Source organism: Octopus sinensis, linkage group LG2, assembly GCF_006345805.1.
Source record: "Octopus sinensis linkage group LG2, ASM634580v1, whole genome shotgun sequence".
Classification (NCBI taxonomy): Eukaryota; Metazoa; Mollusca; class Cephalopoda; order Octopoda; family Octopodidae; genus Octopus; species Octopus sinensis.
Genome location: NC_042998.1, coordinates 52798492 through 52810734, shown reverse-complemented (window position 1 = coordinate 52810734; position 12243 = coordinate 52798492). Strand labels below are relative to the sequence as shown.

Below are 12243 nucleotides of genomic sequence, written 5' to 3'. Positions count from 1 at the left end.
CTTAAATTGATAGTACTGTACAAAGTATATTATATTATGTACATTCATAAATATAACTAATTATACAGGAATTCTACCACTTGCATATATGCACATTTACAAATGCAGCCTTCCTATACTATATCAGAATTTTTCTTACTTTATTATTTGAATTATTAGTTTTGGCAAAACTAAATTTTTTACACATGTTGTTTCTCTAGAGCAATTACAAAGGAGATAGTCATTTCTTCATAATATGAGGTGGGATTAGAAATTTGAATTTACATTTTGGAAATGTCTTTGGCAACATTTTTTAAAAGTTTTCATTACTTAAGAATATCTTTTTTTTACAGATAAAGAGTGTTAAATTGAAGCAATTGAATGCAGATGCCCCCAACATGGAGACAGTTGTTACTATAGCAATTGTACTGACCACCATAGGAGGACTGTTATGTCTTGTTCTTCTTGTACTGCAGGTATGTAGATTGTTTTTCTCACTTTTTTCTTATTAATATTGAAACATTAATTGCATCATTTTTGTATAAATGTAATTTCAACAAATAGGCACTGACAGGGCTGTGTTGTAAGAAGTTTTCTTCCCAACCACACGGTTTCCTACTTCAGTCTCACTGCATGACACCTTGGGCAAGTAAACACACACACACACACATACCTATCATCATCATCATTTAACTTCCACTTTCCATTTTGACATAGGGTGAGCAGTTTGACAGTATCTGGTGAGTTACAAGGTCATGTTAGCCTCCAATGTCAGCTTTGGCTTAGGTTTTACAGCTGAATGCCCATTCCTAATGCCAGCCACTTTACAGAGTGTACTGGGCGCTTTTTTCATGCCACTGACGCTAGTGAGGTTCCCAAGTAACATACAAAGCAAAAAAAGAACAGGTAGAGGAAAAGGAAAATGATCCCACTGCTACATGGGAAATATTTGAGCAAGGAAAGTGAGAAAGTGGCTCTATGTCAGCTATCAAAAGGCTAAATTAAGGCACAGGTGTCTTGTTATAGAGAAGATATATCGCTACCCCACTATTATATATATAGAGGTGAGTGAGAAAAGTTAAGAAGGTAGTGATGGAGTGCCAGAGCAAACTCTCAAAGTACAACAAAGTGAGCATAACTGAAGATACAGACAGTGGATCACAGAAGGAAAGAGTGTAGATGCTTTCCTTGAGTGTGAGGTGGTAGAATAACAGATGGTGAAAGATGGAGCTGTAAGTGAATGTACTAAGTGCTGAACAAGAGTAGAAGTGCAGTTCAGGAAAATATCAGTATGGAAAGGTATAAGGTGATATATATATATATATACAGGGTCATAAAAAAGGTTTCCATGATTTCAAAATGAAATAACTATGTCTGTATTAAAGGTATACTATAATATTTATTTATACACCAAAACACACAGAAATTCTTAAATTTATTTTTCTTATATAGTAGGTTTCTATATGAGCTCTGTTTGTTGCATGACAAACATCTGAGTGATAGTGGAACCCCACACTGCTCAAAGCCTTGTGAGTGAATTTGGTAGACAGAAACTGAAAGAAGGCCATCATATATGTGTATTGTGTGTGTGTGTGTGATTTTCTTTGTCTCACATTAACACTTGACAACCAGTGTTGGTTTGTTTATGCTCTTGTAACTTTGGAATTCAGCAAACATTATATCTGTCAATTTTGTATATATATATGTTGGGTTGGTGCATAATTATTGCAGCTTTTTTACAACAAATTTTATTCAACAAAAACAAAAACAATATTTAACAAAAACATCTTTAAATAAGTCTGACCATGAACCAGGATTAAGGAAAGGCACAGTGTTTAAGGAAGAAAACTAGCAAATGGGAAGCAGTAAGTGAAGTAGATGGTGAATATGCTCCAGAATAATCATTTAGAGATGTTTTTGTTACATGCTGTTATTGGTTTTGTTGAATAGAATTTGCTGAAAAAAAGCCACTATAATTATGCACCACCCTAATATATATATATATATATATATATATATATATATGGAACCATGTGTGTGTGTGTGAATATCTACATACTTATAAACAAATACACATATATGTGTATGTATGTATTTGTATATGTATATGCATTCATTTATATATATATGTGTGTGTGTGTGTGTGTATGCATATATATCAATGTGTGTGTGAAGGAGCAAGCATGGCTATGTGTTGTTACAAAATTTGCTTTGCAATCACATGGCAATAGACATGGCCCCAGGTATCTACTGTTTGGTCTCAAACTGACCAATATCTTATGAGTAGGACTGGTAGATGGAAACTGAGAAGCTTGCCATATGTATGTATAAATATATATATATATGTATGTAACCATGTACGTATGTAATACATTCATGTACAAACACACACACACTCAGAAGAAACATTCATGCATCCATACTCATTCACAGAAAATTTCTATCATTTCAGATAATTGTGCATCGCAGGCGTTGTCAGAAGCTGCACATGTACATGCCTTCACGTAAAATGTCAATGGGCAGCTTAGATTCAATTGCACTTGGAACAATGGCCCAGTCACGTCCAAGCAGCGGCCTCTATAATGCAGGGATGGAGCCCGCTGACCACGTATGTTGTTTGATCATTATTTCAAGATTTTATCTTCTTCCCTTGTTTATACATTCACCATGTTTTTTTTTTTCTATTTTTCATTTTGATTATTTTGTATGGGTTTTTGTTATTCATTCATTCTCCTTCTATATTGTGTGTGTGTGTTTGTGTGTATGTGTGTATTTATTGATATCATCTCTGTTTTCAATCCCTAACAATATTATTCTTATCATCTTACTCATTTTGTATTCTATCGTCTTCCCTTAGCTTTATTGATTTTGGCATTGATCAGAATAAATACATAATTCATGTATGCTAGAAGTATTTTTGTTTGTTTCCTTGCTATTGTTGTTTTGATTTTATATATGTGTGTGTGTGTGTGTGTGTGTGTGTGTGTGTGTTGTGTGTGTGTACATATAGCTATTTAACTGTTGTTCTTTACCTTCATGGAATAGTCTTATTTTTGTTGGCTTTTTGGGGGCCATTTTTTTTTTTTGTATATTTGAGGTTATAATGGAAAGATGAAAGTCAAAACCCATGTCTACAAGGGTTCTTACTGGATGTGAGGGGGTTACTTGGAAGTAAGAGAGAGTACAATTTAGTTCAAATTGCAGATTAATAATACTGAGTTCAAATGGATGAACCAGGGTTAAGGAAAGGCGCAGCGTTTAAGGAAGAAGACTAGTAAAAAATAAAGGACTGAATACTGCCTCTTGGAAATGTGATACAGCTTGGCCTGTATGTAAATGTGTATCGATATGCATGTGTGTGTATATGCATTACAACAATGAGACATATAATTGGTTTCTTTAAGTGGGAGCAATGTGAAGGAAGTAAATCTAGAATATTGTTGTTTGTAATACTAGAAGGAGTAAAGTAAAGATGAGCAATGGAAGAAAGAAAGGAAAGAATGTGGATAGTAAGCTAAATTGTTGTGAAAAACAAGCTTCTTTTTAACCATGGATATAAAATCCGAACCGCATGTCATACTATTGTTATCGTTGAGTGAGAGAACAGCGCACACCATCAAAGTGATGGTGAGGTAAAAAGATCATCATCATCATCATCATAATCAAGAAGAAGAAGAAGGCTATGAGGTGGCTGAATTGTTAGCATGCCAGGCAAAATGCTTAACAGTATTTCGTCCGTCTTCACTTTTGAGTTCAAATTCCTCTGAGGTTGACTTTGTCTTTCATCCTTTCAGGGTTGATAAATTAAGTACCACTGAAACACTATGGTCGATGTAATCAACTAGTCTCCTCCCACAAATTATGAAGAGCATACTATACTTGGCATTAGGAAGAGCATACTATACTTTGAAGTAACATTAATAATTTGTCTCACATTTCTAACTTCTTATACGTTTCATGAAGTTATTTTTTTTTTAAATATCTTAATATGTTATAGTCCTTGCACAAGGCCTGAAATTTTGGGGGAGGGGACTAGTCAAATACTTCAACCCCAGTGTTTTACTGGTACTTAATTTATCAATCCGAAAAAGATGAAAAGCAAAGTCAACCTTGGCAAAATTTGTACTCAGAATGTAAAGACAGACAAAATACCACTATTTATTCTGCCCGGCTTGCTAACATTTCTGCCAGCTCACTGCCTTAATATGTTATAATGAACAATAATCTTTGTAAAGATCAATTATATAATAGTTTACACAATTACAATATAATCTTACACTATTTTACAACAGAACATAAATTTATTCCATAATGTTTCAGGTTTATTTTGGAGATAAATTAATCTTTCTTCATTCTTAATTAATTGAATTTATAGCTTTTAATTATCCATCTGTAAGCACAATTAATATCATTTTGAATGTCAAACCCAGAGACGTGGCAAAAAGCACATTTGAAACAGCAGTTTACAAACTAGGAATCAAGCTGATCTATTCCAAAATGAAAATAATCAAATGTGATTTAAAATAACAGTTTGGTATCATTTGCTTCTCCTTGTCTTTGACAAAATGCATGTAAAGATGATAATAGATAACACAGGCAATGTAATATTAGATAACATTCAATAATAATATTTTCAAGATATATAAGCTATAAAGATGCCGGTGTGACCGTGTGGTAAGAAGATTATTTTCCAACCACATGGTTCTGGGTTCAGTCCCACTGTGTGATATCTTCAGCAAGTGTCATCTGCTTTACACTTGGGCCAATCAAAGGCTTGTGAGTGAATTCAGTAGACAAAGATTAAAGAAGCCCATTGCATAAGCTTTAAGCATATAAAAATATCATTGTTTTTGTTTCTTCTTCTTGTCTTGAGACAGCATTCACCCAGGGTGAGCTGGCTTCATTCATCCTCAATGCTGCATCTCTCACAAACGCCAACCAGGCCTGGTAATTTGAGGCTAATGACCGCAGGATCTCCGACTCCCCCCCCCCATTCCAGCAGCAAACACCGTAGGCATGGGGGCCTAGGTTGGATTCCAGATCAGCCTTGACTGTCATCAGCCAGGTTTTTCGTTGTCCACCACATCGTTTTTGTCAACCCTGAAGCGGAGCTGGGGCAATTGCTTCATAGATGAATTCTCCTGGTTGACGACGGAGGGCATAAGGGCATTATTTACAGAATTGTAAAGACATGGCACTGCTTATCAAATCATAGAGAAAAAACAATATATATGTATAGATATCTATACATTACCCATTAATGGCTTGTTGATAGCTAGTTTGTTAACAGGTTTAACAAATTTATGCAGTAGCAGCATAGTGCTGTGTAAACGCACCTGTGCAGGGGACACATTAAAAGCACCCAGCACACTCTGTTAAGTGGTTGGCATTAGGAAGGGCATGCAGCCATAGAAATCATGCCAAAACATACAATTGGGATCTGGACAGCTCCATGTCAAACCATCCAACTCATACCAGCATGATAATGTGTGTGTGTATGATGATACACACACAAGCAAGTAGACAAACAAATGAAAGTAGCACTCAGCACTTTAGGCAGGTGTTAAATCTATTATTTAATGACAGTTCAATCCAGCTCCATGCAACCTAGTGTAAAGAGCTAGGTTCATTTTACAGCCCCTCAAAGTTTTAAGTTGTATGCTGCTGTCCCCTGACTGGCTCCTCTTCCAGTGGCACATAAAAGGAACCATTCAAATGTGACCGATGCCAATACCCCATGACTGGCTCCTGTGCCAGTGGAACATAGAAAGCTCTATCTGAACATGATCAATGCCAAGCCTGCATGACTGGCTCCTGCGCTGGTGGCACATAAAAAGCACCCACTACACTCTTGGAGTGGTCGGTATTAGGAAGGGCATACAGCTGTAGAAATCTTGTCAGATCAGATTGGTGCTTGGTGCAGCCTCTGGCTTCCTGGACCTCAGTCAAACCATCCAACCCATGCCAGCATGAAAAACAGACGTTAAACAATGATAATGATATATGTATTGTCTATTCTTTTATTATTTTACTTATTTCAGTCATTAGACTGTGGCCATGCTGGGGCACTGCCTTGAAATTTGTTTTAATCATATAAATCAACCCCAGTACTTAGTATTTTTTTTAAAGCCTGGTACTTATTCTATTGGTCTCTTTTGCCAAACCGCTAAGTTATGGTGATGCAAAACATGCCAACACCGGTTGTCAAGTGGTGGTTGGAGGACAAACACAGACAGATATACATACACATAGCAATACACACACACACACACACATATATGTATATACGAAGGGCTTCTTTCAGTTTTCCTCCACCAAATCCACTATAGCCTGAGGCTATAGTAGAAGACACTAGCCTAAAGTGCCACACAGTGGGACAGAACCCAGATCCATGTAGTTGGGAAACAAGCTTCTCACCACACAGCCATGCCTGAGCCTATATATATATATATATATATATATATATATATTTATATTCAGGGCAAGCGAGTAATTATACAAGCCAAACCACATGCTGAAAAAATAAAGCCAAATGTCTCTAAACTACCTTAACATATCACAAAAAACGTACATGTGCCGAACTCAGCAAACAAGCAAAAATGATTCATATATATGTGTATATATGTATATGTATATATATATTGCATACATACATTAAAACTTATAAACACACAGTGAATTTTGCTTACTTTTTATCCTTCAATCCTGGACATGATTATGATTCTGACAGATAATGGCTTGTGATAATATAAGCACATGTATTTCCGTGACCAGCAGGACCACAGGAGAGGAATTTAAACCGAAATAAACTTGTTTCTATAGTATCTTCATCATTTATGTAAAGCAAAACATGAGATGTTATTATAAACAAAGTTGAAATGTTTTAAGTTTCAAGTAAAAGCATTCTAGGGAGCATGTTCTTTATACAAAGGGCTCTACAGTTTGGATGTGATATCTAAATCATAGAATTGGAGATGTGTCTGTAAACATTTGTTAAAGAAATCTAGAATGTATTACCTTACCAAAATTATGACAAAGCCTCAGTATAGATATGTGGTGCAAGGGTGATAATGTGTAATTTAAATAGAATGAAATAACATTCAATCATCACAAACACACACACACATCTTTTATTTGTTTCAGTCATTTGACTACGGCCAAGCTGGGTCACCACTTTGAAAAATTTTAGTTTGAATGAATTGATCCCTGTACTTATATTTTGATAAGGCTGTTACTTATTCTATCTGTCTCTTTTGTTGAACCACTAAGTTACAGGGATATAAACACAACAATACCTGTAGTCAAGCGGTAGTGTGGAAGATACTTATCCAAGATGCCACGCAATGAGACCGAACCCAGAACCATGTGTTTGAGAAGCAAGCTTCTTACCACACAGCCAAGCCTATTTGATTGCAATATATATGCTTTGATTCATTTTTTTAGCTCAGTCCTTTAAATTTTATATATTTTTATTTACCTGCATCACCTTACTAGCCGTTACCTGCATTGCCTTACTAGCACTTGTGCTGGTGGCACATGTAAAAAAAACATTTGAGCGAGGTCGTTGCCAGTGCCGCTGGACTGGCTCCTGCGCAGGTGGCACATAAAAAGCACCATTTGAGCATGGCCATTGCCAGTACCACCTAACTGGCCCTCGTGCCGGTAGTACGTAAAAGCACCCACTACACTCTCGGAGTGGTTGGTGTTAGAAAGGGTATCCAGCTGTAGAAACTCTGCCAGATCAGATTAGAGTCTGGTGCAGCCATCTGGTTCGCCAGACCTCAGTCAAATCATCCAATCCATGCTAGCATGGAAAGCAGACGTTATACCATGATGATGATGATGATGATGATATTATCACTGTAGCTTTACATAGGTTTATTGTTCTCCTTTTCAAGAATTTGCATGGGAATACAGTTTTAATATTTTTTTATTAATACATACATACATACATACATACATCATGTTCATTTGTTGGAGTGACGAGGACCATCTGGTCATCCTTAGGAATGACTAATGACTTGTGCCTTGATTTTGTTGAAGTTGAAGATGACCTCACTCTCTGGTGTGTGATCATCTTCAATCCACTGGCAAGATCAAGTCAAGATTGACTGGTGATGGAGTTGGATGCAGTAGATAACAAATATGTTTTATTTGCCTCATCATCCTCCCTGCAATCCACAGTACATTGCTGTAGTTGTTTTCCTCTCTGTTAAACTATGAATGTTTCTGCTGCAGAGTCCACTAGATCTAGTATTCACATGTACTCATATGTTAATTAACCAATAGCTGGGACCCTGAAAGGTAATTACTGCTCCAGGTCAGAGTAGACCTCGGAATAATAGTGGCTAAGAGGTGGTTCCACATTCCTTAAAATACTGAACTCCCAAAATAGAGCCCCACTAATGGATACAGTTTAAAGTCATATTCCAGTCACAGACACACACACACACACACACACACACACACACACACACATACATGCATACATTGAATTAGTGCTTAACCCTTTCATTACCAACCCGGCTGAAACCGGCTCTGGCTCTAAGTACAAATGTCTTGTTTTCATAAGTTTTGAAATAAAATCTTCCACCAAACCTTAGTCACAATTTATGTTCCTAATACTAGCTTAATGATAACTAAGTTATTTTACTAAATTCTTTATTATATTTAAAGTAATTGAGAGAAACACAGAACATCGCAAAATTAATGCAGTAACGAAAGGGTTAAAATAGTGACAGAGTTGTAATTTTCATATTTCAGCTTTATTTTCTGTTGAAGCAGTTTATCATCCCACTTAAATTAATTAATTATGAATTTTAAAATTATCATATCAATGTGTTTGAATTGTTAACTATTGAACAACTGTAGAGCTTAAAATAAAATTCTGAAAGTATCTATGAAACAATTGCTATTTTCTCTCTCTCTCTCTCTTGTGTATATATATATATATATATATATATATTTGTATTATTTTCTATTACAATAAAACTATATTTATATATCGTTACTATTTTCATTTCAGGCTGAATTGTCCCATCCACTGAATTACCGTGGGCTGAAAAACATGTGTAATGATACAGACAGAATCTATGATGAGTTTCAAGTAAGAAATTATAATTAAATTAATATTTGTAAAAATTTGAAAACAGCCATTGTAAAAGCAACTAAATACGAGCTGGTGACCCAATACAAAACTATACTGGCAAAAATCAGCAGCCTTTCTTTGGGTAAATATTGGTAGTGTGCAAAGGTGACACTTCCATGATGGTCAACCTCTAGTCTTCCTCAGAAAAATCTTATCCTGACTTGCACATAAGTATGCTGGTGCAATGTTAACCAGCAAAGCACCCTACCTCATCACTACCATTTTGATTGTCATGATATGTATTTGCATATTACTTTATAAAAGGAATGTGTGTGTGTCTGTCTGTTTGTCTGCTGGTGTTTGCACCAGCCTCATCTTGATAGTTTTTAACCAGTGTAACTGTCTTACAAGTGGTGTCATTCATCTCCAGCCTTCCAAATTATATCTGCTCATAGAGGATATTACCATAAATTGGGAAACAAGCAGGAGTTGATAACAGGAAGGGAAGGTATGTGCTTGTGCCTCCGTCTCTTGATATCATGCGAGCGTTGTAAACAAGCATCACTGACATACAAGTGGTGACATTTGTTTGCAGTCCTCTGTAAAAACATGGCTGGCCATTGGGAAATATTACTTTGCTAGGAAATGAGGAAAAGTTAGTAACATGAAGGGTATCTGGCAGTAGGAAAATCCACCTCAAAAAAGTTTTGTCTGACCCATGCAAACATGGAAAAGTGGACATAAAAATTATGATGAGTTTAACAACAATAACGATGATGATGATGATGATACCTACAGGATATTTTTTTGGTTTTTGTTTTTGGTCAGGAGAGAAGGCAATGCCCATGATCTTTTCATATGATTTCCAAGACTGTAAGGAAGGCAACCTCAAATTGAGATCTAGCTTGGGTGTTTTGTCTACAGAATAGAATCTACTAAAGTAGTCATTTTCAACCATTTTTTAAAATCTTTTATTACTATTTTATTCTGGTGGAACCCTATAAGTATTCGATGTTTATAAACTAACAAATTAGCAAGTTAGAAAATCTCTATTAGAGACCAAACATTACCTCATTTATAAACTAGTTTTTACAGAAGCTTCTTTCAAAACTACTGTTTTGTTTTTCACACATTATAGGTTAAACTAGGTAAAATGTTAGAGAAAGAAACCTGGCTGTTTCTTGCAATAAATACATCTCTTGTATAAACCCCAACCCCAGGATCATATGAACTTAGCTGTTTCTGGCAATAAATACATCTAAAGCAAAATTTTTTTCATGGAAACTTAATATACTACAGTGGGCCCCTAATTTACTATTTTGTTTGAGTGGACCCCAAAAATATCTTAAATGGACTGCAGGGGTCGAATAGGTCCTGGTGTAGAACCACAGCACTAAAGGGTTCAAAATGCCAGGTATCAGTGGTAAACTGGGCTATGGTTTAAGTCTCCCATCCAATTAGGTTGTGTGTGACGGGATTTGAACTTAGAATGCAATATGATTGAACAAATACCACAAAGCATTTTTACCAAAATTCTTGCAGTTTCATCAGGCCAATCTCCTGGATTGTTTTTTTTTTTTAATCTTTAATTTGTTATAGTCATTGGACTGCAGCCATGCTGGGGCACTGCTCTGAAGGGCTTAGTCAAACAAATTGACCTCAGTACATACATTGAATTAGTGCTTAAAATAGTGACAGAGTTTTGATTTTCATATTTCAGCTTTATTTTCTGTTGAAGCAGTTTATCATCCTACTTAAATTAATTAATTATGAATTTTAAAATTATTGTATCAATGTGTTTGAACTGTTAACTGTTGAACAACTGTAGAGTTGAGAATAAAATTATGAAAGTATCTATGAAACAATTGCTGGAACTTAGTCTCAAAGTGCTAAGTTACAAAGACATAAACAAACCAACACCAGTTATCCAGCAGTTATGGAGTGGGGGCAAACAAACACAAAAATACACACACATAGATATAAACATATATATAAATATGAAACAGGCTTCTTTCAGTTTCTGTCTATCAAATTCATTCACAAGACTTCAGTTAGTTCAAGGCAATAGTAAAAGACACACAATGGGACTGAACCCAGAACGATGTGGTTGGGAAGCAAACTTCTTACCACACAGCTACACCTGCACCTATAATAATGTGTGACAACAGTAGTAAATATTCACTTTAGCTTAGTCAGCTTGGGGCCATAGTAGAAGACACTTGCCTGTTATGCCACACAGTGGGACTGAACCCAGAACCATGCGGTTGAGAAGCAAGCTTCTTACTACACCCTCATACCTAGATTTGTAGAAAATGATGAAAAGCAAGGTTGACATTGTCAGGATTAATATAGATGATTACATGATAAATTCCATTTCATGTCTATCACTGACTCAACCTTCACCATCTGTAGAGATCAATGTCAAACAAATTTCCACAGCATAGATTTAATAATAATCATAGAACTATCAGTGTATATAACAAATCATATAACATGTTTTATAAAAAAAAAAATCACACCTTAGAAATATAAAATTTGAATATATTTACATTGGAAATTTTATGTGTATATGCCAATTAATAAAGTGAGACTCAAATATAGGGTAAGAAAAAAAAAAAAGAAGAAACAAAAAAGAAAAATTTCTTTGCTAACATCAAGGTAGACTTTGAATATGGTAGATCAATAACAGCGCAGTGTGTTTAATAGCGCAATGTATTCAATTATATATGCTATGCATGCATATGAAATTGTTGTAAATAGTACAGGAAGTAAACATGGTGAATATTGCGAGACTAATAAAAGTATCTCTCTCTCTCTCTCACTCATTCTGTCTCTTCCTCTCTCTCTCTCTTTCTATATATATATATATACATATATATATATATATATATATATATATATATATATTGATATTGGTGCAGGAGTGGCTGGGTGGTAAGTAGCTTGGTTACTAACCACATGGTTCCGGGTTCAGTCTCACTGCGTGGCACCTTGGGCAAGTGTCTTCTACTATAGCCTCGGGCTGACCAAAGCCTTGTGAGTGGCTTTGGTAGAAAGAGGCCCATCGTATATATATATATATATATATATGTATGTGTGTGTATATATGTTTGTGTGTCTGTGTTTGCCCCCTCCCCCCCAAACATCGCTTGACAACCGATGCTGGTGTATTTACT

General features: G+C 35.6%; 1 protein-coding gene across 2 annotated transcripts in view; it reads left to right on the top strand.

The window, feature by feature from the left end:
* Nucleotides 1-12243, top strand: part of LOC115222291 (signaling mucin MSB2) — a 311767-nt gene that overhangs the window by 113672 nt on the left and 185852 nt on the right. For both annotated transcript variants that reach the window (XM_036513302.1, XM_029792468.2), the window contains 3 exons: nucleotides 333-455; nucleotides 2432-2587; nucleotides 9005-9085. In XM_036513302.1, the coding sequence (XP_036369195.1) occupies nucleotides 333-455; nucleotides 2432-2587; nucleotides 9005-9085 (360 nt within the window). The remainder of the gene's footprint in view (nucleotides 1-332; nucleotides 456-2431; nucleotides 2588-9004; nucleotides 9086-12243) is intronic.